A 26,739-nucleotide genomic window follows, 5' to 3' on the forward strand; every position below is an offset into this window, starting at 1 on the left:
GCGCGTTAAGTTTCCGATTCAGCATGATCATTAAATTAGCAAATTTAGAGCTTTTACTACTTTTGCCAATCAGCTGTATTTGAATTAGACGTATTATGCTTTGTTATAATAAAGTGTTACAAATATTTTGTATACCAATAATTAGCCGTTACATCAATCCAGTACAATTATTTATTTTCATCACGACCGACAAAATTTCATGTAATAATTTATTACGTGAATAAAATACTAAGACAAAACAAATTCACTGAATGCTATTGTGTACCTAGTGATACAGTTAATAGATACAAATGTATTAACTATTATTAATCAAGTTATATTGCTTTAATGTCTTTTTAGTTTATGTGGAATACAAAACTTATAAGACTATAAAAAATTACTTTTTTGTTTTAAAATGATGTTTCTATAATCTTATTAAAGAAATATTAGTCTACGTAAGGTTGAGAATAAAAAGACGGAATATTAAAAGAAAGCATAAAAATGTTTTGGTGAAATCGGATAACCACTATATTCCTTATCCTTATTTTAATACATTCACACTTAACGCGACTATCAAACGGCAAGCGCGGCAACTAATTTCGTAACTGTTTAGTAAATCAATGAAAAAGAGATTTCGTCAAAATGGAAATATTCTTTTTGGAATATTAAACTTGGTCAATTATCTTATCGAATGATTATACTTATAAACCATGACGTGGGATAAATAAATATAACGTCATATAGTAAAATTTTTCAAAATTAATGTATTTCTCATAAGTCTATGAACACTAAAAAAGCATTGGGTGCGGAGAAACGCGCGCTCCGCTCGTCGGAAGAGTTTGCTTACGAACTATTGCTCTTTTTCTTTTTTTCTTTTTTCATTTATTCATCGATTTAATTGTGTCTTGTTCTTCGTCGCCGTCTTTCGTCGTCGTCGTCTCACCCAGATACTTCCGCAAAGAGTAAGAGGCACGTCGATGAGAGAGTGTGTGCGTGTGTTTTGCGCGCGCGTTTAAGGTGAAGGAGAGAAAAGAAAGTAAATAGAATAGCTTTAGAAAGATAGAAAGGCTTTTGTAAAAGGAAAGCTACAAATAAAATAATGAAGGACAGAAAGAGAGAGAAACAGCGCGTGGCATTCCTCGCGCGCGAGATCATGAAAAAAAAAATTTTCTTTTTTTTCCTCCTTAAAGGCAATTTCAAAGATTCTCTTTTTATATTATAACATCCGTGCATTTTTGACAAAAATTATATCTTTACAAGATTAAAAAGAATGAAACAAGAAAACACAAGATGCTAATACTCGCAGCGTGCTTACAATACAACAAAGAAAATTAAATTCTCATCGCACGCTCTTATATTTTTTGTACTATAAACGAGAGGATCGCCCTCCCCGCTCGTTCGTCGTTCTCTTTTACAATTTTTGTTTTTGCTTATCATCATCATTATACATTTTATGAATGTACAATTTTACTCGAAGACCTGCGATCATCCTTTTTCTTTATATTTACAAATACAGGGACTTTTTTCTCTTTCACTTACAAGACTAATGGGGGTTCTGCTTTTGCATCGTACAAGGTAATACTTACATCATTACAGATATTTATATCCATCTATCGTCTAAAGGTAAAAACTACATAAAGGAGGGTGTCGAAAAAATAAAAGAATAAGATCTCTCGGTAGTAAGGAAAACCAAGTTGAGCAAAATTGAAAAAAAGAAAGAGGGAGAGAGAGAGAGAAAGAAAGAGAGAGAGAGAGAGAGAGAGAGAGAAAGAGAGAGAAAAAGGAATTAAATGATAGACAGAGAGAGAAGGCTACGCTTATCGCCGTCGCAGTGATGTACACAAGCTAAACAATAATTACTTTTGTTTATTTATTATCATTTAGTATCACATTGCGTTCACTGTGTATTTTACGTGTTAAATTGTGTTTGTATGTATGTGCTGGCCTTTGCCCATATAGAAATGGACAAACGGTTATTACATTAAAAGAAATCTGTAGAAGCGTGATTGAAAAGAAAAGAAAGGGGAGGGAAACATAGAAGCACATCTTTGGTGTCACTGTTTCGTCATACATATTTTAGGTTGCGGTACTACATGTTGTTCTCGTCGTTTATTGTACACATAAAAGGGGGGAATGTCGAGCCCGAAAATCTACATAACAACGAAAAGGCACCAAATTCGACGACCCGCGTCAATAAAAAAATTTTATACACGGATGACGAGATACACACGCTTTTTTGTTTAATTAATTATTCGGCGACTACCTACATCCGCGACTTCACATTATTCCTCCGCCAGAAAAATGGTCAATACAAAAATATATATAATAAATAATTTAAACTACTAACGTTCTATCAATCCATTAATAATAATCCATTAATAATGGATTAATGATCAAAAATGGTTTCAATTATTTATTATTTAATTTTATTCATCGTCAGCTGACATTTTACACAAAAAAAAAATATATATATATATATATATATATATATTTATATGATTCTCTTGACAGCTGTTCGCCCTCTCGAAGAAAGAGAGAGATCACCACGCTTCCACGATACATAAAGAATTAAGATGAAGAAGAAGAAAAAACGGTTTTCTCTCTCTCGTTATTATTATTTTTTCTTTTGTTGTGTTTTAATTGTTTGTGTCTCAAAAAGACATTAGAACGCTTAAGCCTATGAACACATGAAATCACTGCCCAATCGTTTCTCCGCGGAATTTTGGACTCATTGTTGAGATTGAATAAGGCACTCTCTCTTGTGTGTACATGTGTGTGTGCGTGTGTGTGCGGGTGTGTATTTTCTATGTTATAATTTTCGAGTGGATTGCAGGCAGAGGTTCTCTCGGTGGAAAATCGCTTGGTCCCATTGCATTTCTTTTTTTAATCTTCAATAAATATAACAACGCTCGTCGCTATTTAACACTATATACAGCAGAATGTGTGTTGTGTATGTATGAAAGTTTCCGTGTGTTGCCGTGTCTATAATTATCAACTATATCGTTAGGCTGCATTAAGGTATAAGATCCAGCAATCTACTGTCCATATGGTCGAGCAATGGGATCTCGTGCGGACGGTACAATTGTATAATGTAACAATCGATTTGTTTTTTTTTTCTCTCGCTGATCGACAATAGAAATTTTCAACAAACAAACAAAGGGCTTGGGAAGTCTCGATTTATATTTACATCATCGTACTAATAAAAAAAATTCTCGGATATTTGTACACAAGTTGGGTGGGAGTAGGGAGTACGATGTGCTCCTCGTGTACTTGACGGTTAGCTCCTTTATAGATATATATTATCACGAACGTGGGGATCGAACACATTATCACATCCGCTGTCGTTAAACAACGTGGTAGCATCAACGACCAATTACTATTCGAGATCCCAATTGTTAGTTGCCTCTAGCTGCTCTGGTACTCGTGTAAGTTCTTGCTCAGTAGTAGACTATTGTGGGGACCTGACAGGTGCCTTATTAGCTCCGATTGGCTCTCAAAATTCAATTGGCAAAAGCAGCACGTGAATGTATTGTCAGCAGTGGCAATTACACCTCGATGTACCGAGCATAAATGTTTCAAGAGGTGAGCTTTTTGCTTGAACATCGCCACGCAAAGTCGACACGCAAACGGCTTTTCGCCGGTGTGAACGCGTAGATGAGTTTTCAAATTCCACGACATGCCAAACTGCTTGCCGCAGTAGGTGCATCGGTACTCGCGTACTGGCGTCGACTTTGGACTGTCCTCGGATGATGGTGCGGCTGGTGCTCGTGATGCTGGTATTGTCCATGCACCCCACGGTGGTTCTAATGCTCCAGCAGTTGCATCGGCTGATGGAGGTCGGTGGCTAATCATTGGTGGGGTCATTGACCGATCCTGCAACGGATAACACTTGTTAGATATTGTTCATTTGTAAGTTTTCTATTCCATGCCTTTCCCGGTTATACGTGAAATCTTTACGATAGTTTCTAAACTACTGCAAATCATTGGTAACAATCGTAAGAACTTAAAAAAGCTGTAGAACAATTTAAATTGTAAAAATTGTAAATTTTTTCAAAAATTGTAAACCCTGTAATTTGGTAAATTTTTTTAGAAAATACTTATACTTTCGTTTACGATATCTCACAATTTATGCTACTTTTTTGCACTAATATAGAATAGAAGCAAAATTATTATGGTGGCGCACATACATCAACCTGGTAATCGTTGATGTACCAACGGTTGTCGTTTGTATGAAGCAAAGTATACGGGTAAGTGTGTAAAATGTTTGAACTTCTACTTATTTATCGGAAATAGTTGAAATATTCAAAAATGTTTGTTTTTTAAATCAAATCAAATGAAATGTTTTGAAAAGATGGAAATCAGTGTTTACGAATTCAATAAATAATAATAATAACGAATTGTGCATAAAAATTAAGCAGAATTAAACGAATTGCGCTGGAAATATTTTACTCACATGAATATTTCCAATTTGGAGTACAGTATGAAAGAGAATTGAAATCATTATTCTTTATAATCGAGTGAAACAACTATTTGTTATTATTATTTCCAATAATATTTATCAAAGAGAGAACAAAAATTCATCGATACCATCGTTCATGTAGCTGGTTTTGATAAATACAAATAAAATAACAGACTAGACACTTGACGATAAAGTACTATTTGTAATAAACAGAAACTTACAGGAAAGGGGGGCGCAGAAACACTGAGCGCGTGATGTGGCGCTTGCAATCGTCTGACCGCTTCAAATCCCGGATTGAACGGTACGAATGCTGGGTTTTGCGCAGGTGCATTGTGAAATCCTGGTCTTCGCTTACGATGTGGCGTCACAACGTAAGCTTCTGCTCCGTGCATTGGAATATCCTCGGGTTTTCTCTTGGCTGTCTCCAAACCCAATGCCAACCTCGCTGCCAATTGTCGACGCTCCTCCTCGTCCAGTGACTCTCGTCTTTCCAATGCTGCTTTGTCATGTCGAAAGTTAGGCCTGAATGACAACGCATATTATTAGCCGACTATCGCTTACAATTTCATTGAGCGAAAAATAGGTTTTTCGTTCGCGAACCTTTGTTGATCTCGTTGGTCCCTCGACTCTCCCGATTGTTCCCTCGACTGCGACGCAGTTTCACTATTATTCTCCCTGTACTTCCCACTGTCATCGAGGCAACTTCTCAACGACGACTCGAGCCTGTGCACGATGTCGTGCGAACTATCGCTCGTCGTTGACGCCCCGGAATTGATGCTAAGATTTACAGGATCAGAACTATCCCTCCGCCTTGGAGGTTCAATGCTGCCTTCGCGATTGTCCGAATGTTGCGTATTCTCACCGTCGGCACTTTCAACACCCTCGACATCGACCTCAGCCTCGGCTTCGTCTTCGTCATCCTCGCATCCTTCTTCTGTTTTTATGAGCACCGAGCAGCACTCTGCTGGATTATTCGATTGCCTGTGAATTAGGAAAAGAAGATGCGATTAGGCAGATTCAGATATTATAATACGTATAGATATTTACGTTTCAGACGTTATCTTCTCGCCTTCCATGGTTATCTGTAAAATAAATATTGTACTTGATCAGAGTAGGTTAATTCGTTATATGTTATCTTGATATTTCATTCACTAGATTTGTCAACCTCATCAGTAACACTTTATTAAAACACAAAAACATAAAAACAACCAACAAAGTACATCGACAATAAACGCAAATGTTCAACTTACATAGGTCAACAATTGAAAAAACGTTTCATCATCTCAAAATGAGCTTCTCGACTAGCTGAAATTACATAGTACAATCGACATATTATCTATTATTTACCTCCCTTTCTCAATAATGGAATTATCGACTCTGAGTGCCACTGGAAAAGACGATTAATTTCCAATGATGATAGACATTAAATGTCACTGCGCTAGCAGTAGCAAAAAGATAATGTCACAAAATTGAGTAATACGTATAATCCACTAATCCTATTTTTGAGAAGGGGAGGCAGAGTAGGTTATATATCAATTGAACTATGTAATTTCAGCTAGTTGACAAACTCATTTTGAGATGACAAGACGGTTTTATAATTGTTGAACTATGTAAGTTAAAAGTTTTCGTATGTTGTCAATGTACTCTGCTGAATTGTTGTTTATTTTAATTATGTTTTTTATGCTTTAGTAAAGCGTTTCTGATGCGGTTGACAAATCTGGTCAACGAAACGTCAAAATGAAATATAACGTATTAGCCAACACTGATCGAGTACAATATTTATTTTACAAATATTCACTTTTCGTCAAAAATGTTCGCATGGGCTGTTGCTTCATTGACTGTTCATGAAGTGAAGGAAAAATTAACAGGTGTATTCGAGACTCTGACAATCAATTGAGGGGGTTTTCAAGCGTTAAAATTGGTTGATACAAAATCAAGAAATCACCCATTCAGTTCATTAAATTTCCCCGATGATTTGTGTTTATCATCGCGTTGAACTTCTCAGTAATAGATGCAATCTTGCGTGCGTATTTTTAATTGGATGAGAAGTTGAATAAGTACCTGCTGTCATATTGTGATTCGTAACTCGAACTTTCTTGGCCTTCCTCAGAAGGCTGCGGTGTGGGTATCCTTTCGATTTCAGAACTAGTTGAACCTTGTGACTGGCTTGGCTCGAACAGTTCCGATTTTATTTGCAGAAGCTCAAATAATTCTCGCAACGGTGTCAACTCCGTTGACTGAAAATCGATGCGAATTTCGTTAATATAGCCAGCAGTCGATAAACAAAAATAAAATAGAACTTACAGGTATGAGAGCTTCGCCATTGTATAGAAACTCTAAAAGATGGCTAAGTTGGGTCTTCCTGACACCTGACAAATGAACGACATGATCAAGGGCTGGATTTCGAAGTAGACTAGCCAATAACGGACTAGCAGCCGCGAGTACAACCCTGTGCGCGCGTACGACTGAACCGTCGTCGCAGGCGAGGGTAACGTCGACGTGACGATCACCCGTATACCAGGCGCCAACTTCCGCGGCTAAGGTTGCCGGGTGTTTGCCGTAGTGGAGTGTCAGTAATCCGTCCGGATACATCGTCTGCGACAGGTCCAATTCACCCTTTATTTTTGGAGGCAATTCATTGACGAGTTATTATCAGTGATTATCATTTTTGCTTAGTTTCTAACCGACAGTTAGGGGACGAACGCTAATCCAACGAATTCTACGTCATGCAAAAGTATTTTACTACAGATAAGCATTTATGCAGAAAAATAATAAAAGTAGTATGTGAATCAAAAGAATGCTTACATTTTCAATGATGCCATGTGACATCATTTTCGTGTTCCCTTTCGGTTGAGAAAATGCCACTGAACGTTCACCCTCCGATCTCCGACGATATGTACGGAATTTTCATGGCATGGGTCCCTATTTCTGAAAAACCGAAATTAAATCTCACTGAAATTCTGCTATGAAAAATGAAAAATAAATAAATATAATTCATACTCAAAACACGCATTCGAATGTGCACATTGAGCAACAAAAAAGTCATTGTGACGCATTGTCCAAATTCAAGAACTTTTTATCCTTTACGCTCGCTCGTATTTTTCGAAAGCACGCGTATGAAATTTCTTATCCGCGCTACTGCTTGTTTTTTCTATATTCCGTGGTCGTGCGGTGGTGCGATGTGTCATTTCATGCTGAACAGGACAGCGTATACATAGTTCAGTGCTGACCTTCGTTGCAATGCAGCTACGTGCGGGAAGGACACATAAGACCTTGGGGTAAAAGAGTCACGCAGCGGGCGTAAGCTCTCTCACTTCCACTTAGGCGTATCAGACGTGGCGCGAGATGCTGCAGTTGACATATTTAGATAGGAGGGAGTGAGAGTGCGAATTAGAATTTGTGAATGAAAGTATATTTCTGCTACCATACGTCTTATTGTACGATAATTAGAAATTCAAGCTTTTTAGTTAACTATGGTATCATTTTTCATTAACAATGAAGTGTAGCAAGAAGAACATATATTCCGTGTGAACGAGTCATGAAAACAATTAATGACATTTTATTTTTCCCCTTACCAGTTATGATCAGATAACCAGGTTTGTACGGTCTCTTCTATCTTTCGCAAAAAAAAAAATAGAGAAGAATAAATCTCCATCTCGATACAATTTTCATGCGCGTAATATAAAGTTGTATCACTAACTATTTTTCCTCGCTCATCCTGACTGCAGAATTGCATAACGCACTACTCGCGAACGAAGGTAATTAAGAACACGCACACTTTCAATCATCCACGCGCGGAAAAACTATTTGCTTCTTTTTTCGTTCTCTTTGAGCGAACTGTTTTTCCGATGCTGCAAATCAGAAATTCACAGGAGAGACATTCAGAAATAATTATCTTTGGTCGAAACGGAGGAAATAGGAGAGCGCACACGCACCGACCCGCGTCGCGTTCGGTTACTGGCAAACGCGCACTAAGTTCCCTCGGTCACGGTCGATTGTTCTGGCGACGCAGAAAGGCATCATTTCGTAATACCCATCGCGGTTTTCCATGCGCGAACTAATCATACTGATGGCGTCGACGGGAACTGGACATCGATGAAAGATCGCAGTTATTCTGGTCGAGAAGCCGCGCGTCTATAAACTTTTTTTGCGCGATAGCTCGCGAGTTATTGCATCCTCACGACAATAGGAAAACCGACGTCCTTGAATTTACCTAGCGATCCGTTAAAGAGAATACTGCACACGCTGCTGCGCTCGCTGGAGATCGTGAAAATCAAAAGGAAACTGGAAAAGACTTGCAAATTAAGTCAATCAAAGAAACGACTTGTTTGCATTCTCCATTCTCGGCGACGACGACGACGCCCACGTGCGCGTGGATTGCGATTATCCTTGCGTTGCATAGCGAATCAAAATAAATCGACCCTGAACAATGTGTATATTTATACATGTATATGCATGCAGAATTTTTTAAAGACAATGCGTTGGATTTTCTTCCTTTCAACTGTCTCTTATGAAAGCTTTATTTGATCGATCGATTAGTCGAGAAAACAAATTGCAGACGAAAAGATATGAATAAATTATGAAAAGTTGATTCTACTTTTCACTCGCAAATGATTCAAGACATTTTTCATGGAATTTCACATCACTTTTTCGTTTAGCGCTTGGAAGTATGATTGTATCTCATTAAACAAATTAATGCTGAGATTTATCACTTGAGGAAAATCACGAGTTGTTTTTGAGTGCATTTAAGTTGAAAAAGTGACTAAAAATATAAAGTATTTCATACTGTTAAACAAAAACACTCGTTAGCAAAAAAATATAATTAATATTCTCCAAATCGTCTTTTGACTCAAACACGCTAAATTCGAATCATTGAGTCTACGAAAAAAAAACATGCAAAATCATTCTCAGAAATAATCCACCTTTCACCTGCCAACTCACATAATTTCCTCGAAAACAACTAAATTGCAATAAAACAACTTCGCGTGTCTCATCAGATATATACTCGACGGTTCACTCTCTCTCTCTCTCTCTCTCTCTCTTTCTCTGTCGACGCCTCAAGTTCAAGGCCAATCTATTACGCCAGTACGCAACGATATTACGCGGACGAGGGCGGAGCCTTCTGCGCGTATATATACAGGCTGCTGCCAGGGTGGGAGGCGGGATTGGCCGAAGCGTGCTGCCACCGACGGGGTTTTCACGCATCTCTCGCTTCTTAGGGATCTACTCTACCGGCCGCGATCATTTTCTGTCAAATATAATCATGCGTGCTCTTTTTTTATTGCTCCAACCTATATTTGCTTGATTAACTTGTATACGATGTTGCCGTGCGCGTGAAAACTTAGGAAATATAGTAACGATCTAGATCGTGATTTTTTTATGCAGGCACGATCGTCGGAAAGGTAAATTTTAATGAGAGAATAAAACGAGCTCAAGAATTTTCAACTTATGTTTGCAATCAAGCAAGTCGCGAGTTCTTTTCTTTACATGAAAGTTGATTATAATGCTTTCGAAGAAAAAGCTCTCGATTTGATTCGTATGCCAATGTTTTTATTATTCCTGGCAAGATTAACAAGTTTTTTTGCAAGATTTCAATGTAAGTTATCCTTATATAATAACTCAGTTTCAGAATGACATATTCAGTACGAATACTTTCAACGATTTGACTAAAATTACACCTAGTTTTTTGAAATCCCATATCTCATAAAATAAAAGAAATGTATAAAGGCCCCCTATTGCCAAAATTGTAAACTCTCTCATGTTTCATCATCGCTTTTGAATTCTTGTTCGTTCTATAAGAGAAAGAAAATTGGTGTAGCCCCCTCACTTTCGCTCAATTCTAACGTTCGCATATAAAGTCGTGAAAGCGCTTATGTATTCGGCGGCGGCAGCGGGCGAAACATTAGGTAAGCGTGCCCACAGTGTTCGCGCGCGCGCTCTCTCGAATTGGGCCAGCGGAAGCTTGTCGCAACGCAAAAACTCGCTGAGCTGCCGCGCGCGCGCATGTGTATATGATAAAGAGGAAAAAAAAAGAATAGACACTCCCATTTCCCTTTCGCCCTTGTATCAGACAGAGAAAGAGATGTGTGATGTCACTTCGTGTGTGTACACTGATTGTGATCTCTCCCTCCTCTCTCTCTCTCTTGGCTTTTAATGACCGGAAAGTCAGTTTCTCTCTCTCTCTCTCTCTCTCTCTCTCGCGCTGTCTCTCGTAGTTATACAAGAGGAAAGTCCGCTCACAAGCGTGCTTTTTTATACGAAAAAGCGTAACTAAATACATTGTTGTTTGAATGTATAATTAAAAGTTAGCTCTGAACCAAATGATATTTTAATTATGATGGGCGAAAGAAATTTCAAAGCAAAACTAGAAATTGAGATAGTATAATGCCAGCAGCCGCCGTCGACACGCTTTTAGAGAGTTGACGTAACCACGTAACGAAGGAGAAATGTCGTAGGTGGGACCCACACACCATACCTCCCGAAAAACCGTTGATTACGATAAGAGGTGAAAGCTGCGCCAAACAGTGAAATTTTGTGGGTTTCGTTCGCCGCTTTGTGGCTTTGCACTTTTTTCAGGGATATCATTGGAATTTATTAGCTGTGAACGACTGTGCTTTTTTTTTTTAAGGGGACACTTAAACATTGTTTATTTTTGCGATTTTCTACCGAGGAAAAAATGTGCGAAAATAATTTTTATATACTTAAATAATATTTTATGAGCTCGTGGAAAATTGACGGGTCGTTCGTGACTCTTTTACTGTTATGAACTGGGAAAAGAAGCTGTAAGCTAAAATAAATTTCAAACAGTACAAATCGTAGAACTTGGTAACGAATCCTACACGTAACTCAACCAGAACCAACAGTAAAAATATTTTGCCGATTCCTTCCGCTGTCATTTCTCGTAATCGCTTCTGAGTGCACAAAAATAAATAAATAAAATAGTCTTTTAACGCACCTTCGAGCGCATCGCAAGCTTTCGCGGCGGTTGCTTCTCCCAGAGCAGGCATTGAATCGAACAATGACGAAATATCTGGGTTACGCAAATGTAACGCGAGGCCTATGAAAGAATATAAATGCTCGCTTTTGTACCACCAACCTTTCGCCACTTCAATTCCGGCGTCCTCACTCCAAATTATAAACAACAAGAAATACATATCCAAGTGGATTTCCACTTATATATAACGAGCCATCAGACTGGAACATTACCAATTCTCAAGGCTCGAAAGAAAAAAAAAGAGAGCGCGCGTTTTTTTTTCTTTTCGTAGTTACGTAAGAAATGTCACCTTCCGAACTCTACGCACGATTTCCATGCCCTTGGCCCGCGTGAAAGCCTTCGTCGTACAAAAGTGAAAAGAGTGTCGCCAGTCGAAGCGCGTGAAGTTGATGTTAAGGGTGAAAGATGGAGTCGTCGACGCGCACTGTACACTCATCGAAGGAAGATGACTGCTCGTTACGGCTTTTTAGAGCTTCCGCTCCAATTTTCCTCTGTATTTCCTTCTCTCGAACGAGCGAATCAATGACAATGCCTTCGCGATTCTAATCGTTTATTATTCGTGCCGACCGATTTCACGTGCCGGCGCTCGAACACACGCACACACAGACGTACACCTGGCCTCGCGTCATTTTCATCTGCGCCAATGCACATCTAGGCTTTTAATACGGCGCCTATTGACCGTGTAATCGATTTTCGAAATGATTTGACGCTAATCGTAGAGCACAATGTTCGTGTAATTAAGAAAAATGACGATATAGCTAGTAGACGAATTCGACTCGATACGTTATTTTATTGCATTTTTAAATAAAAATGTAAATGTAAATCCATGTTTAAATTGGAGAAAACATCTTTTTTTATTCTAATCAAAACATTCTTGAAATTGGAAAATTTCATATAAGAATGTAGCAAATTTAAGATAATTTTGATGAAGTAATTGTTTTATAAGATATATTGAAGCAACACGTTCTCCAAAATTATTAACGATGAAGGTAACTCATAACCATTGAAATTTTCTTTCAGTACTATTCAGCGTGCAGATCATTAATTTTAAAAGCTCTCCACACCATAAATCAACAAAACAATCTAATTCATCACCTCTCTCATGCTCAATTACCCATTTTGAAAAAAAAAATCCAAGCGAAAAAAAGTCATTATCTGTCATGTACGCTCTTCATATAATAATCCGTACACAATACGCAAACGACGGCGACGACGGTCACGGCAGAGAGCACGCAGTCGACAGCCAAGGAAATTTCGCGTTTGAAAAAAAAAAAAGCGTACAGTTGGTAATCAACACTGCGCCACGCAGCGGCCTTCCATCTCGCTTTGCACGCACACGTGCATTTCCGTTCAAGGTCACGAAGTAAAAAGGCTATATAAGCAATATAAGCGTAGTTTTATAGCGTGGGCGGCTTCTCTCTCGTTACATGATCTAGCTGCGCGAGCATTATATAAGAAACAATGATCGCGATCGCCGTAGACGATCTTTCGGCCGGCGACGAAAAAAAAATCGAATTGCTTTTGCGAGCCTTGGCGCAAAATTGACGATGCGATTAATCGACGGGTATGTCTCGGCGTGAGACGCGAGTTCTCTGTCTTTCCTTTTATTTTCGCGTTGGATATGAAAGTTCGAGGTTCGATCGCGATCGGTAGTGTTTTTTAACGATCCGGCTCGCGGTTTTACACTGCTAATTTGCGTTACTTCTTTTTTATCGACTTCAATTAAACAATTAATGACTTTCCGTGCCAACTAAGATTAGAGCTATTCCCGTTAACATTTGTTCAACATTATTTTACTTTTCTTTCATAAAAAGTCGAAGGGCGCGGCATAAATTGCAGCTGGAAAATCTATGCTTTTTTTCCTCTCGGTCGATCTCATTTGAGTTTTGCGACGCGTGCATGCGGTGGAAACAATAAGCTATGCAAAACACATCGAGACCGAGGATACGATATGAAAAACAGAAGGTGATCGGTAACGAACACAATATTTTTGTCGTTCGCATTGACAATCGGGTTTTCTATATAGACGATGTTCGGAGGAGAAAATCATCGCAGGCGATCAGAAAAAGACACAGACAATTAGCGGCTCGTATAATGATTAACGCTCTCATGAATATAGGATCTTTTATAATTTCGAGTAGCATCGCGGAAAAGATAATTTCTAATTGGCGATTGTCGGACGTACTTTGCAGGATACTGGCTTGTTTTTCGTGATTTGTGAAATGGAAACGATGGCAGACATCCCGCTTTTTCGCTCGTACAGACGACGGCATTCCACGTGCATTCGAAAAACACGAATCTACAGCGCCGAACTCGTCGGCTGGCAACTTTTTCTTTTTTGTTTTCGCCTATCGCCAGTCCGAAATTTTTAAAAGAATCAGTCATCGTTCATTTTTTTTTTCTTCAAACGACATGCGCATTTTCACCGGATGTAAACATCGTACTTAGACATTAGCAGTCAAGGCTAAACTGTCAACGAAAACTGTCGGAAAATAACGTGTCTCGTGCTACCGAGTCGGTCGAAAACGAACGTGCATCGCGCGTATGTCGCGACTCTCCACTCTTTGCGTGGCGTTGCGTAAGTCTAGGATACACACCATCGCAAGTGAGTAGCAGTCCCCTCCCGCGCAACTTTCGTGCCACACGCTGGCTCGCAATGACGGAAAGATTCTTTCAAGGTTATACCTCCTATGTACACCTATCTCTCTCTCTAGTGTGTGTCACGTAATGTGTACGCGCACCTCTTTTTCGCATTGTTCTTCTTAGCGATCTTGCGCAAGGACGCAAACGCATATATATATATATATATATATACTCCCCTTTTTCTTCTCCTTCTTCTCTTTCCAATTTTTTCTTTACGTAACGTCTAGCGCGATATGTTAGTTCGAAATAAAAAGGCATAACGTTTTCTGAATCTCCGTAGCTTACGGTTTTACGGATGAGTAAGAGTAGCTAAATGGAACCAGTTACGCTGCCGATGTTGGTGTTTTGTGCCTATTCAACAACATTTCTACTTCTTCTTATTATTATTCAGATAATAAAGTTAATTCATGAATATTCCAGATGTAAAACGCGTGTTTGCTTCGGACAAAGAAATCAGATGTAGAACTAGGAAGTCCAGATCTTTTTTCTTTCTTCTCGAATCCATAATTAATCTAAGAGATCAATTGAAACCCCAAGCAAAAAGAACGTTACGTTGCGAATATTGTTTTGAAGTAGGTATAAAGTATCTTTTATTTCACTTTTTTTTCTAATCTTCTTTCAATGTTCAGTAAAAATTTACGACAACTTAGGTAAGAAGAAGAAAAAAGTCATAAAGATCGCGCGGGGACACAACTTATTGTTTCCCGATACCATGTTTTGCGTTTTGTTGTTTCTATTTCGTAAAAAAAAAATCAAAGAAAAATTACATAAGTGTCCTGTCAATCGGATTATAACACGCTCGTCCACCACAACAAAGAGACTTTTTTTTTAACGCACGGATAACCGTCTCGATATAACTCGCGCCTACAAACGTTTTCTTTTCTCGTCCGAGAGAAGCTAATTTTCACTTGTTGAACGACGAGTCATGCGGCATAACGCGAAATTGTATTTTCCTCGGCGTGATCGAATAACAGTGTTGGTTGCCCAGACACGAGGAAAATACAGAGAGAGAGAGAGAGAGAGAGAGAGAGAGAACTAATAATCCATCGTTTTCATCTCGGAGCGAAAACTTCTCACTTGTCATATAGCTTGCGTTGGAATGAATCACGAAGCTGCTGCGAGGAAAAAAGGCGGCACCTCTCTCGTCGCTGCACGCTGCATATGCATTATGCAAAACGTCGGCGGCCTTAGTCAAGGATCGCATCTAATACACGTGTGCGAGGGAAAATCTCTGCGTCGCACTTTTCCATTGTCGATTCTCATTTTGTCTCTCGCGCAAACGCTCAAATCGATCTTCAGGCGTATCCAATTGATAAGACGTGGCAGCTATTGCGAGTTTTTCCAGAAAAGTTCTACGCTACGGCTGCTTTGTTCGCTCGGCCGCTCGCAATGTCTCTACCGAGAAAAGGAAAATGCAATTTATGCTTCTCCGCTCACGGAAGAAGAAAAAAAGAAATTAAAATTGCAAAGAGAAGAAAAAAAAACACAGACGCGAGTATTTAATGAATATAACCCATTAATCGCAACGGCATGTTAGAAGAGAAAAAAAAGCGACGTAACCGGGAGTGGCAAGGTGACGCCGTTCTAATATGAATATCATGAAAGGAAAAAAAAAAACACATGCAGCATTAGAAGGCGATGCATGAAAGCGCGCACGACGGCATAATTTTTCTCTCTGCCTCTCACTCCGACTCTTTATGGATTCGTCTTTGAACTGCGCCGTTGTGCGCGTTACATTACTCTCCTTTATTTTTTTTTCTCTTTCTCTGTGCATTGTGGCTGCAGCGAGAGAGCTTTTATGCCGCACCGCGAGAATTGGATCGCAATAGGCAGAGCGGCGCGAGTAAATAAAGCGCGACGAAAGCAATCTTCGGTTATAGTATATAGATGGGAATAAGTTATTAATTGGCTTCTATCTTGCGCATTGCATAGGAAATGGAACTATTGATGTCAATATGGTGGACTGAATGTTCGCGTTTCTTTTCATCCTAGTTACGTCATTTGAGAACAAGTTGAGCTGCCTTTCATATTTTCAGAAAGCTTATAGTATCGACGATTTCTTCTATTCCCATTTTTTTTAAGAAGACGAGATTAAAAAAAAATAATAATTTCAATTGTTTTTAGAAACTATTAAAACTTCAAACACAACGTCGCATTATTTCTATTATTAAAAAACTAGAATCTGTAGTGCCCATGTAAGAAACCAAAATGTAGTCGTATGTAAAACTCTTCTCCGTATAATCGAAAACCTCGACGAAAACTAAAAAAAAATGCGAATGGAAACGAAAGCCGCTAAAGCTCACAAGCTCATCCTCAGCAGAAGCGCAAGCATTCGCCAACGCTTTCTCTCGACCCCGTCGTCAAAAAAGTATAAGAGAGAAACGATACTGTCGTGCAAGCTCGCGCACGTAACTCGCGCACACAGAGACAGCGGGGCACGCGCTTCTCCATCGGCGCGCCGCGGCACGCCGAGAGCGTATAGAGCTGTGCATTAGAGCTGCACAGGCCTAGCTGAAAGTTACGTAAGCTCGCGATCGTTCTTTCTCTCTTTCTCTCTGTGCGCTCGTTTTTCGAGAGAGGTCGAACGTCGGACACGCGCGCGCTCGCGCTTTGTACTGCTATAATCGGCGCTCGTATTCATTACAACACGACGCACCGCTCGCAAAATGACAGGGAGACGTGAAAAAAAAACAACTTGTCATAGGAAAAGTTTCGCTTCAGCGGATCGAAACCTGTCGTATTTTCGTCTGTTGAAGGGGGATTTCAATGTGATTCTCGCGCTTTACCACGCGCCGGTAGACCCGATGGTACGGATTTTGAAACAGCAACGACGAAAGAACATTTGTGTTAGAAAAATCTTTTCATTTCTTCCGAGCGGCGAGCGGTAAAAAAAAGAGTCGGTAGATAAGTAAGAGGAAAAATCGTAAAAGAAAGAAGCAGGAAACAATTGTTAAGCGCATATAAAAAGTCCGTAAAAAAGCGTTGCAGTCGTAAAGATAGTGATGAAAGTGCAACGCCGAACAGAAAGAAAAAGAGCGGCAAAGTGCAAACACAAGGTGAAAACTGTTCGGTCGCACGAGCTATGATATATTCAATGACGTGGAAGCAAAGCAGAAAATTAAGAAAGAAAAAAAAATGATGGCTCTGTATGGCCATAATCGACGCTTAAAAAGAAAGAGCGAGGGAGAGAGATAGCAAAACAATGCACGCGCCGTGTGCGTTCTTGGCCTACTGCGCTTTTGATCGACAGGAGGTCTCCTCTCTCAATGCGCGCGCCAGGAATGCAAGTAAAAGGCAAGCTACGTGCGTATGTGTGTGTGTGGGTACGAGATTTCGATGGATGACTGGCAATCGGGGACATACAATGCTTTCAGAGGTAGAGAGAGAGAGAGAGAGAGGAAAAGAGGATCGTCGCTCGAAAAAAAATGCGAAATGAGTGTTCTTGTAATAGCAACAATGATCAATACACACTTTGACCTTTCATCTACTATCTTCGTGTTCTTTAACTGCGTTGACTTAATTGTCGAACTTTTGCCTGGCTAGCAGTAGAGATTGTGATATAACAAGGGAAATTGGAGGTATCAAGCAAAATTGCGAAGTCGTAAAATAAAATAATTGCTTGGTGTCAGTTTGTCCTCCTGTAATGCGTTCTATATCAAATGACTCTAAGTATCTCTCACGGTATAATTATGGCAAGGCATACACGTAGCATTTCTCGTCGTCGCGCGCAATTATCCCTCTAACTGATTTAAATATAGCATTCTGACAATTTGTGTCAATGTCAAAGCTTTTCCAAACGCGTGTTAATATAAGTGCGTCACGCACCGCTCTCGCGCGCGCATTTCCCTCTCGAAAAAAAAAAAAAAAAAAAAAAAAAAAAAAAAAAAAAAACGACAATTCGAACGCGTGAAAGAGGATTACGCAAGTGATCTCATCTCGCACACGCATATGGGCGGAAAATTGTAAGCTATATACTGCATCGTCATAACCTCGTCGGAAAATTCGTTTCTTTCTTCTCTCTATTGAAGTAAATGTGGTTTTATTACTGTCGTATGATCTGTACTTCTGAAATAAAAACGCTTGTTTAATTTGAAATGAGACGGATCAAGGTTTACTCTTAAGATTTGTCGTGAAATACGTTGCGTCTTCGTTTGTATTACACAACACGCTGACAACTTTTACTTTCTCCGCGAGTTATTGGTTTTTCGAATAATTTTAATTGAAACTTGCACGTGGTTTGTAAATTTTAGTTAATTGAAATTTATTGTAGATGATTGTTGAAAATACCAACATGAAAAAATTTCCATTATATCGAGCTCGTACATACGTGTAAAAAAATTTGTACGCACGTACGGGGAAGAATAGAATTCGAAAGGCGCGGCGAATACGACGGAAGTCAGTCACAGAGGAAGTGAAAATGAGATTGTCTAAAGTTCACCTAGAAATACCAGACACTTTTATACGTATAGGACTGGCCATTGTCGCACAATCATATTGTTTCATGTGGTATTTTCTGCTTTTGTTCAATGAGTTTCGTAAATCTCTTTATTATGTGGTCGCTCCCTTTCTTCAATTGTCGCACTAGAATCTTCAAGTTGTGAAATTCTTACGAAAAGAAGTATATGATGCATGAACTTTGATTCCCATTCACTTACGCCAGTATTTTCTCATAATAAACAAAGTCCGTTGCAATTATTGTTATCGCGGCAATTTAAAATACAAAGTTGCGAGCTCATAGTTTTCGCGGAATAAGGACGAGAATTTCACTCGTCGCAAGTGATAAGGGTTATCGTTGCGAAGCGCGTGGCGTTGTACATTGTCGTCGAAAACAACAATTACGTTGTGTGAATATCGGTGAAGCGTTAATTCATTGTCAGATAGTCGGTAGGCGAATCGAGCTTTTCTACATGTGTTTGTTTTGACGTGAGATGAAAGGTGATTTCGCGAACGGAAGATCTTTTTACGTATTCCATGGAATCGTATGCGCTACGAGCTATAAATTAGAGTTGATCAAATCTCACTGTTTTGGTAAATTTATGGCTTTTTTGTATTTCAATCGATCGTAACAAATATTTGCATCCGAGTGTCAACAGAATTTTTGTTTCATCTTTTACAATCGAATTATTCAAAGCGCGACTGTCCGTTGACTCTTGCTTTCATTTAAGAAACATTTTCATGAACGAAAATTAAAGACAACGTATTCGAGACCCGAACACTCATTAATAATCTACTGGCCTTATTTTTAAATTTCACTTGCTGAATTGTGAACTTAAAAATCAAATAGCTGTTAAAGTGACAGCAGTAATTTTTCTAAATTATGTGGTTAGACACTGTGACAACTATCTGATTTTCTTTTAATATTTATTATTCGCTCGTTAATTGATAGAAAAAACTCGTTTCAGTATATATTTGACAAGTCTAGTCAAGGTGAATTTACGAAATGTTGCGTAATTTTTCTAATCGATTAGTGAAATTATCTATTTGACAACGCGTAGAAAATGTTTTAATTCTATACCCAACATCGCCCACACGAAAAAACTTGCGCTAATCGTTTTCAAAGATCAACCCTTTTCAACGATACAGCAAGTTCCCCTCGGCGACGTCTACTGCAGCTCTTTCTAGAAATTTTTTGCAGTCTTCTCTACGAAGGCATGTGCAAGAAGAGCAGATCGAATCTCCAGGCGAAAGGGTCGGTCAATTTTGGGTAAAGACACCCCGCTTGCATACCCTTTCGACGCGCCATAATTTCTCACCATGCCCAAGAACGGAACAATATTTATTGCCCTTTACGTGGCGCGTGCGAGAGAGAATTTGCATCCGACCTTCGCAACATTGAAAGACAGACTCTCTAAACGTCCCGTTAACTGCAGTGTTTATGTTCTACTAATGAGCGTACCGGTTTCGGCCGAACAGTGCAGTTTTCCATTTACTCTTTTTTCCAATGTCCACGTTTCAACCCCCATGATGTTCCGTTATTGATACTGGTTTCACGCGGCTTTCAAGTCTTCATTTTATGGATTTTCTGGCATCAATTTTGAAGTTAAACTGTTGCGAAATGAAACGTGATAGATCTTTTGGAATGGAAGATAATATAAATTGTAAAATTATAAAGTTAAATGATAAATCTAACTATGTCTAACAGCGACAACGTCATTCGAGTCGAGCGAAATAAATTAAAATATTTCGATAGCGGAAAAATTCTGAAATGTTATTTTAAAAAATTATTACAAGAAATGCAATAGCGTCCGAGAAATGTCTATTTGTAATATTGAATTCTCAACAACCATGATAATATTCTTTTCAAAGTACTACTAAGGAATCCATTAGAAAGCAGCCATATCCGCTAATACAAATCATTTTTCAACAACATTCCACAAGAACGTTTATTAATCGATCGATAAATTCACTTGTCTGGCGTGAAACACGCATTCTTATGATATCGCGCATGCAATTTTCACGCACACGTGTATTATATTCGAGAGCGTGGACAATTTTGAAAAGACCAAGCGGTTTCGTCAAACGCAAATTCACGTTTCCCGAACAAAAGAAAATGTCTTCGTGTCAAACCATTGCAGCAGAGTCGTCATGCTGTTTTGCATAACACATTACTGAACTTTCTTTCCATTGTCAAATTTCCGGTTGTACAAAAAGAAAGAAAAAAAAGTAGGGTTTTTAATGAGCAACGAAAATAAAAAAAAAAGAAAAGAAATAATTATCCAATATTCACGTTTGTGTATAAACGCGTGTCCCATGCGCGAGCGCGCAGTGAATTTCACAACTCTCATAGCCTTTCTCTTCATCCTTCTTTCTCTTTCTCTCTCTCTCTCTCTCTCTCTCTCTCTCTCTCTCTCTCTCTCTCTCTCTCTCTCTCTCTCTTTCGTTTGCAACGGCTCCCACTCGCTCTCGATTGCGCGCGCGAGCTAGATGAAAGTGAAAGGGAAGGTAGAAAGGGTTGCTGGAGTTGGAAGCGGCGCGAGCGCGACCGCTGAAATACCGAGAGAGCCGATTTTTCTATGTGGCGCTTATGTACGATTCTTTCGTTTCAACATTCGCCGCTGCCGCAAAGACTTTTGCTCCACTTCTGTCTCCCCGCGCGTGCCTTTTTCTTTCGACTCTCCCAACACTTGCACGCACTTTCTTTCCAACGTTGATTCTCATGCTGCACAGAATTGCTCGCGAATACATTTCGCTGATTATTCAACGAAAGTGGAAAACGTGTTTGTGCACCGTTCATTCATAAACTCGGGAATTTACGGCGTTCCGTGGCTCCTTTGTTTCTTTTTTTCTTCGTAGTCTCACGACAAATCTCGCAACAGCGAAATTTCTCTTGGTCTTAATTTCGTTTTGTGTATTTTGCAAACGTAGGTGGGGACATAAAGTTGCGTCGATAAAGGCTTCCGTAAGCTCTTATATTACGATTGACTTCTCACGGTCACGTTTATTTTTATTTCTCGGAGCGTATAAATCTCGAGTGGCAATTTGAAATACTGATTCGTATGATTGTTCATTTGTTTGTTACGCATCGCAAAGGCGTTCGCCTTATCCGCTGGGCGACAGGCGGCTCAGCAGCGGCAAATTATTAAGGCGCACTTTCATTAATTTGCACCGACCGTATAGCCGGCCCGTCGTTTGTTTATTAAAAGGAGACCACGTTTCCGCTACACGGCTTTACACTCAAGCCTACTTAAATATTAATCGAACAAAAAGAGGAATCGCGAAAAATGTAAATTCCTAGCTTATTAAGCCCTTGTAAATCGGCGGGCAATTAAAGAGCAGAACCGAGAGCAGCTCACCTTCTTCCAAGGCCTTTTGCTCGTCGGAGCGCGCTTCCGCTTCTGATTAGCTTCCTTCTTTTCCCACATAGTCCTCCTCCTACCTCCTTCTTCTTCGCGATTATTCTCTCCCGCAGGGGCCTTTTTACTATACTACTACTCTTTCTCCGCTCTTTCTTTCTCGAGGTCGCCGGATACCGATTCTCACTGAGATTACTGGATTTGCCGAGGGTGTTTTCTTTCTTTCTTTCTTCCTTTCTTCCTTTCTTCTTTTTTTTGCAAAGGGGATTTAAAAGTGTGTGCGGTTTCTGCGCGATGATGCGATGTGAAAGGTTTGACGACGAGGCAAATTAAATTTATGATCTACGCAATCAAAGTCGTTATTGTAAATTTTTATTTTCCTCTTGGATTTTCAAGTCCAGATTCGACGGTCGAAAATTAAGACCCAGCAGTTATTTCTAGTGCGAGCAAAAGGTACAATCTCGCATCGTCGAATAACTACATTAAAGCGAATTTCTCAACGGTTTACAGTCGATGGATCGATAAATTTTCTGCCGTCTACGTACGGGAAAAATAATGTCTCAAGACTAATCTATTTTTAATTGCCGAAAAACTGTAGCTCGAGATATAATTAAAAGGAAAGAAAAAGAAATGACAGAAGGCGTCGATGAAGTAACGGCAGCTTGCTCGCGCGCTAGGCCATTTCACTATTTCAAAATGTATAATCGCCTACGGACGTGAGTTATACTCGAAATGTAAGGCACATAGATTCGCTCTTCCATCCAAGATTACCCCTCAGCCACCCCCCACCCTATTTTTTGTCACGATTACTCGCGCACGGGATACTCTAATATGTATGTATCGCGGCGGCTTATCTGCTCTCTCACCTTGCGAGTTTGTGGGAATCCGCGTACGTACGCGCCTGTGTATACCTCTTTTTCCCTGTCTCTCCTTTCTTTTCCCCGTTCGCCGACTGCACGACGGCGCGCGGAATGCCCTGCGCGCGCGCGCTCAGGGACGTTTTCTTGTCTTCCATCCTTTTTGGCTCTCGTCGAGCCATTTATGTTCCGAGACACGGAGAAAGGTACTTGAGATGTTATTTTTCGCTGTGCGAGGAAGCTTGACGTTCGAATTGCAATTCGACAAAGGCAAGAAATCGACGCGCGTGCATTAGTCGATCGAGTAGCTAAACGAACTGTCGCCGGAAAGTGCACGGTCTCATCTTGCAGACGTAGTGTACGAAGCACCAGAAAAACGCCTGTTTCCTGCTTGATAATTACGATGAATCAAGTACCGCGCACACTGGCGAGTGGAAGGGCGCCGATTTCACCGATTTTTCACGCTCTCAAGCTCTCTCTCTCTCTCTCTCTCTCTCAGAACCAATTCGGAGTGCGTGGTATTTTTATCGAAAGTTCGCTTTGGAGCCTAGTGCGCGCGCGCGAGAGCAAGCGAACGAGCTGTGCGTTTCGCAAGTACCTTTTTCACAATATTACGCTCGCTTTTTCGAACTTTCTAATGCCGGTTGTCAAAGGACCTACCGCGCGGGGTCCTTCAGTTGCTTTTTTATTCCCGCTCCCAGCTCTGCTTTCAAGTCTCATCGGCGTTCGCGATCCAATTGATATCAAAAATCCACCGAACAATAGATAAATAAACAAACAACTAATCCATCCGAGTTGTGAAAGATAAAAGAAAAAAAGCACGTCGAGTCGTCAAATGCACTTACCGAACGCAGTCGTCACATATGTACATGTCGAGTATATTATTGCGACGCGATGATAATCGCATATCGTACAACACGGCGTCCAAGTATTATACGATTCTTGAGTGAAAGCGGGGGTAACGTTACGTTACGCGAGCGAGCGCGCGAGATTACGGAATGGAAATCAATAATGAAAGCACGTGTGTGTCTGTGTTCGTCTCTCTCTCTCTCTCTCTCTCTCTCTCTCTCTCTCTCTCTCTCTTTCTATATATATATATATATAGCTAAAACGTATTTTCTATAGGAAACTCGTCAAAAAATCTTTTATGGTATTTCTATTTTAGTTAATCGCACACGAGCTCGTCATCACTCGCACGTCTAGTGTTGTTTGCTACCGTCACGCGGGGTATTCCCTTATCCGCTTTTGTTGACAATAACTTTATCCCTTGGTGGGGAGTCATTACGCAATTTTTTTTTTTTGCTCGACGTGCACAAACCTTCACTGACACGCACATTTATCACACAAAAGTCCATAGAACAAAAAGTGTACCAACCTTTCGTTGGTAGTTCTTTTCCCCAGCACGCGCGTGGCGAATAGATGCAGTTAAGCTTTTCTCGTCTGGATTCTGCGCACACAATTGTCGTTATATCAGTCCTTTATCGGACTCATATTTTCCTCGGCACAGGTATATCACTTTTCTTTTTTTGAAAACCACCAACACATAAAAAAGTAAAGCTGGCTATGTGTCAGCTGGTCCTCGTCATCATCATCGCTGTGTCTATTATAACTAAATCCGAGAGAGATAGTAAGAGAGTGTGAAAAGAGCCGAGAAAGAGGCCTTGGCGCACTTTTACTTCTCAAGGACCCACTATATACGTCGCACTCACATGTACAGCCAAACACTTTTCTGCATATGTATCGCTCTCTTGTGTCTTGTCTTGGTTCGAATTTTTTAAAACGAATCTCCGCTAGGATGACGAATAATTTGCAAAAACAACACCAAAAAATACACTAGAAAAATTCCAAAAGACGCTGACGACGGCGCCGAATTAATCGACGTCGAACTCGAAAGAAAATCGCAAATAAACCGAAATAAACAAATAATAAAATAGTTGTACTACTCGAGATAGAGGCCGATTCGCTCTTGTGTATGTGTCTGAAACAAACTCTCTTCCGGTCTGTACTCGGCGCGCGCAGTCTTACTTTTGCGCGAGAGAGTCGCTGCGCTGCGGCCGCCGCTCTGAGGCAGCTCTGCTCTTTGCGGGCGCGCGCTCACCTAGGAGAGAGAGAGAGAGAGAGAGAGAGAGAGAGAGAGAGAGAGAGAGAGCGAGAGAGAGAGAGAGAGAAGGAGGGAAAAAGCGGCAGCAAGCGAAGAGAGTGGAGGTGGAGCTATAAACGTGTTGGTGGTGGTGGTGGTATACGCAATGCCGCTCGCAGCGCTAAACGCCGCGCGAGAAGCCCGCCGCACGATTTTTACTCTTACTACCACTTCGCTTTTCAGCCAGGTGTACAGAGAGAGAGAGAGAGAGAGAGAGAGAGAGAGAGAGAGAGAGAGAGAGAGAGAGAGAGAGAGAGAGAGAGAGAGAGGTGAAAGGGTTGCTGCGCCTGCTGCTGCTCGTCGATTTTTCGGACGAAAGTTCAAGTCGTTGTCACGGAGAAATGACCGATGCCATCGACATTATACGGATGAGCTTTTTAATTAGTCGAGTAACGGCAAGTTCTTTTTTTTCACTATGGAGTTGGGTATTGTCGGGTTGATGGATGAGCAGACTATTTTTCTTCTTAATTTCATTGTCTATCACAAAGAGGATAGAAAGTGAATCACTTAATGGCTGAGAATATCGTGAATCATTTCCTCTCACTCTGCGCAATTTGAATAACGACCATTCCCACAGCAAGAGAGCGTCGATGTTTCTTAGATTTATTTAATAACTGGTTCCTCGTCCGCGCGCATGACAGCGCGGCGAGCACGGCGCGAGATTGAGTAACAGGTGCGAAGAGAAAAAGAGCGCGCTCGAGCGCTCCACGAAAAGCGAGCGCGTTATTTTTTTTTTCTCTCTCTTTTTTTCGGATGTACGCGGCGCGCATTTGAACGAAAGTTCAACGACGATTTGAGGACGCGGTTTTTGGAGCAGCCTGATAAGAGCTTGACTACATGTCCTAGTTTACGATCTAGCGCTCTCGATAAAAGCCAACGAACGCGCTCTCTCTCTCTCTCTCTCTCTCTCTCTCTCTGCGTTTTTTGTACGACTCTACTTTGTCGTTTTTATCCAGAACTATCTTCGCGAAAGGACACGGCGACTCGAAAAAAAATTTCTCTTCCCGTCGAACGACGGCAGATGCCAAAGGGGTCGACGAAGACAACGTTGAAGCAAAGCTTTCACTCGGCAACTGCGCCTGCGAATCGAGAGCTGCAGTACGCGCAGCGTTCGAAAACGCGACCGAGGTACACCTCTCTTAGTTCCCTTGCTGCTAATGCTGGCGCGAACGCGTACTTGATGTGTACCTACTCGTGCGCTCGTATTATAAAAGCCCTCCGCTCGGACGAATCACTTTCGCCTTTCGCACCGGAGGTGTTCGGGCCTTGCGCCCGCTCTCCGCTCTCATCCACACGTTGTCCCATTGAAATTGTAAGCAGGTATTTCGAGCAGCCTTTTCCTTTTCGACGTCGAGTAGAAATCTTCCCTTCTTTGATTATTTATCAAGCGCTTTAATACACGCTGTGCGTTACAAAATTGAAAAAAATTTCTTCAATTGTCCCCACAGCTCTCGTTTTCACACGTCGTCCTCGTGTGCTGTGCCTCGTCGTCGGCGAGACGCTTACTCATACTAACACTAATAGTATATACGCGATACTCGACCTTGTGCGCGCTTGCGTGCAGTACATACATAGTTGTAGATGCGTATCTCCTTTCTAGCTTTTTACTGCGCGCGTGGCTTTGTCTAACTAACTACGCTTGTGTCTCCCCCCACCTCGTCCTTCTCCTACGAACCTTTTTCTTCTCTCGCGCGCGCGCTTAATTCGTAACGATTATTACTGTCTATAGAAGCGAAGTTTTTCAATAGTCACAGATGACAGTAAATATTATGTGACCGCAAGAGAGATGTATTTTTAAATTTCTGAGCGAAGGAATGTAAATATCATTGTTTGTCGTGATCCCGCTACACAGATACTTTAGTGTATAGCAGTTA

At 40.5% G+C, this 26,739-nt stretch overlaps 1 protein-coding gene across 2 annotated transcripts; it reads right to left on the bottom strand.

Moving 5' to 3' along the window:
- Nucleotides 1–497: 497 nt before the first annotated feature.
- On the bottom strand, nt 498–24,791 carry LOC131668832 (transcription factor Ken). 2 transcript variants are annotated; one of them, XM_058943285.1, is made up of 7 exons: nt 24,101–24,791; nt 7,244–7,366; nt 6,743–7,054; nt 6,500–6,675; nt 5,039–5,419; nt 4,660–4,960; nt 498–3,852 (listed from the first exon to the last, which is right to left on the bottom strand). In XM_058943285.1, the coding sequence occupies exons 2-7, from the start codon at nt 7,268–7,270 to the stop codon at nt 3,385–3,387; spliced, it is 1,665 nt and encodes a 554-aa protein (XP_058799268.1). In that variant the 5' UTR covers nt 7,271–7,366; nt 24,101–24,791; the 3' UTR covers nt 498–3,384. The 2 variants fall into 2 exon arrangements, with proteins under 2 accessions (XP_058799268.1, XP_058799269.1); XM_058943286.1 differs by lacking the exon at nt 24,101–24,791 and adding an exon at nt 7,439–7,457.
- Nucleotides 24,792–26,739: the final 1,948 nt, after the last annotated feature.

This window comes from Phymastichus coffea, unplaced genomic scaffold (assembly GCF_024137745.1).
Source record: "Phymastichus coffea isolate CEN01 unplaced genomic scaffold, Cenicafe_Pcof_1.1 PCOF00084, whole genome shotgun sequence".
Classification (NCBI taxonomy): Eukaryota; Metazoa; Arthropoda; class Insecta; order Hymenoptera; family Eulophidae; genus Phymastichus; species Phymastichus coffea.

Excerpts from the sequence above, each read along its gene's own strand:
- LOC131668832 (XM_058943285.1), bottom strand. The coding sequence starts at position 7,270 with ATGATGTCACATGGCATCATTGAAAAT. Across the intron at positions 4,961-5,038 it reads GACCAACGAGATCAACAAAG|GCCTAACTTTCGACATGACA; the intron begins GTTCGCGAACGA and ends GTTGTCATTCAG. Across the intron at positions 3,853-4,659 it reads TTTCTGCGCCCCCCTTTCCT|GATCGGTCAATGACCCCACC; the intron begins GTAAGTTTCTGT and ends TATCCGTTGCAG.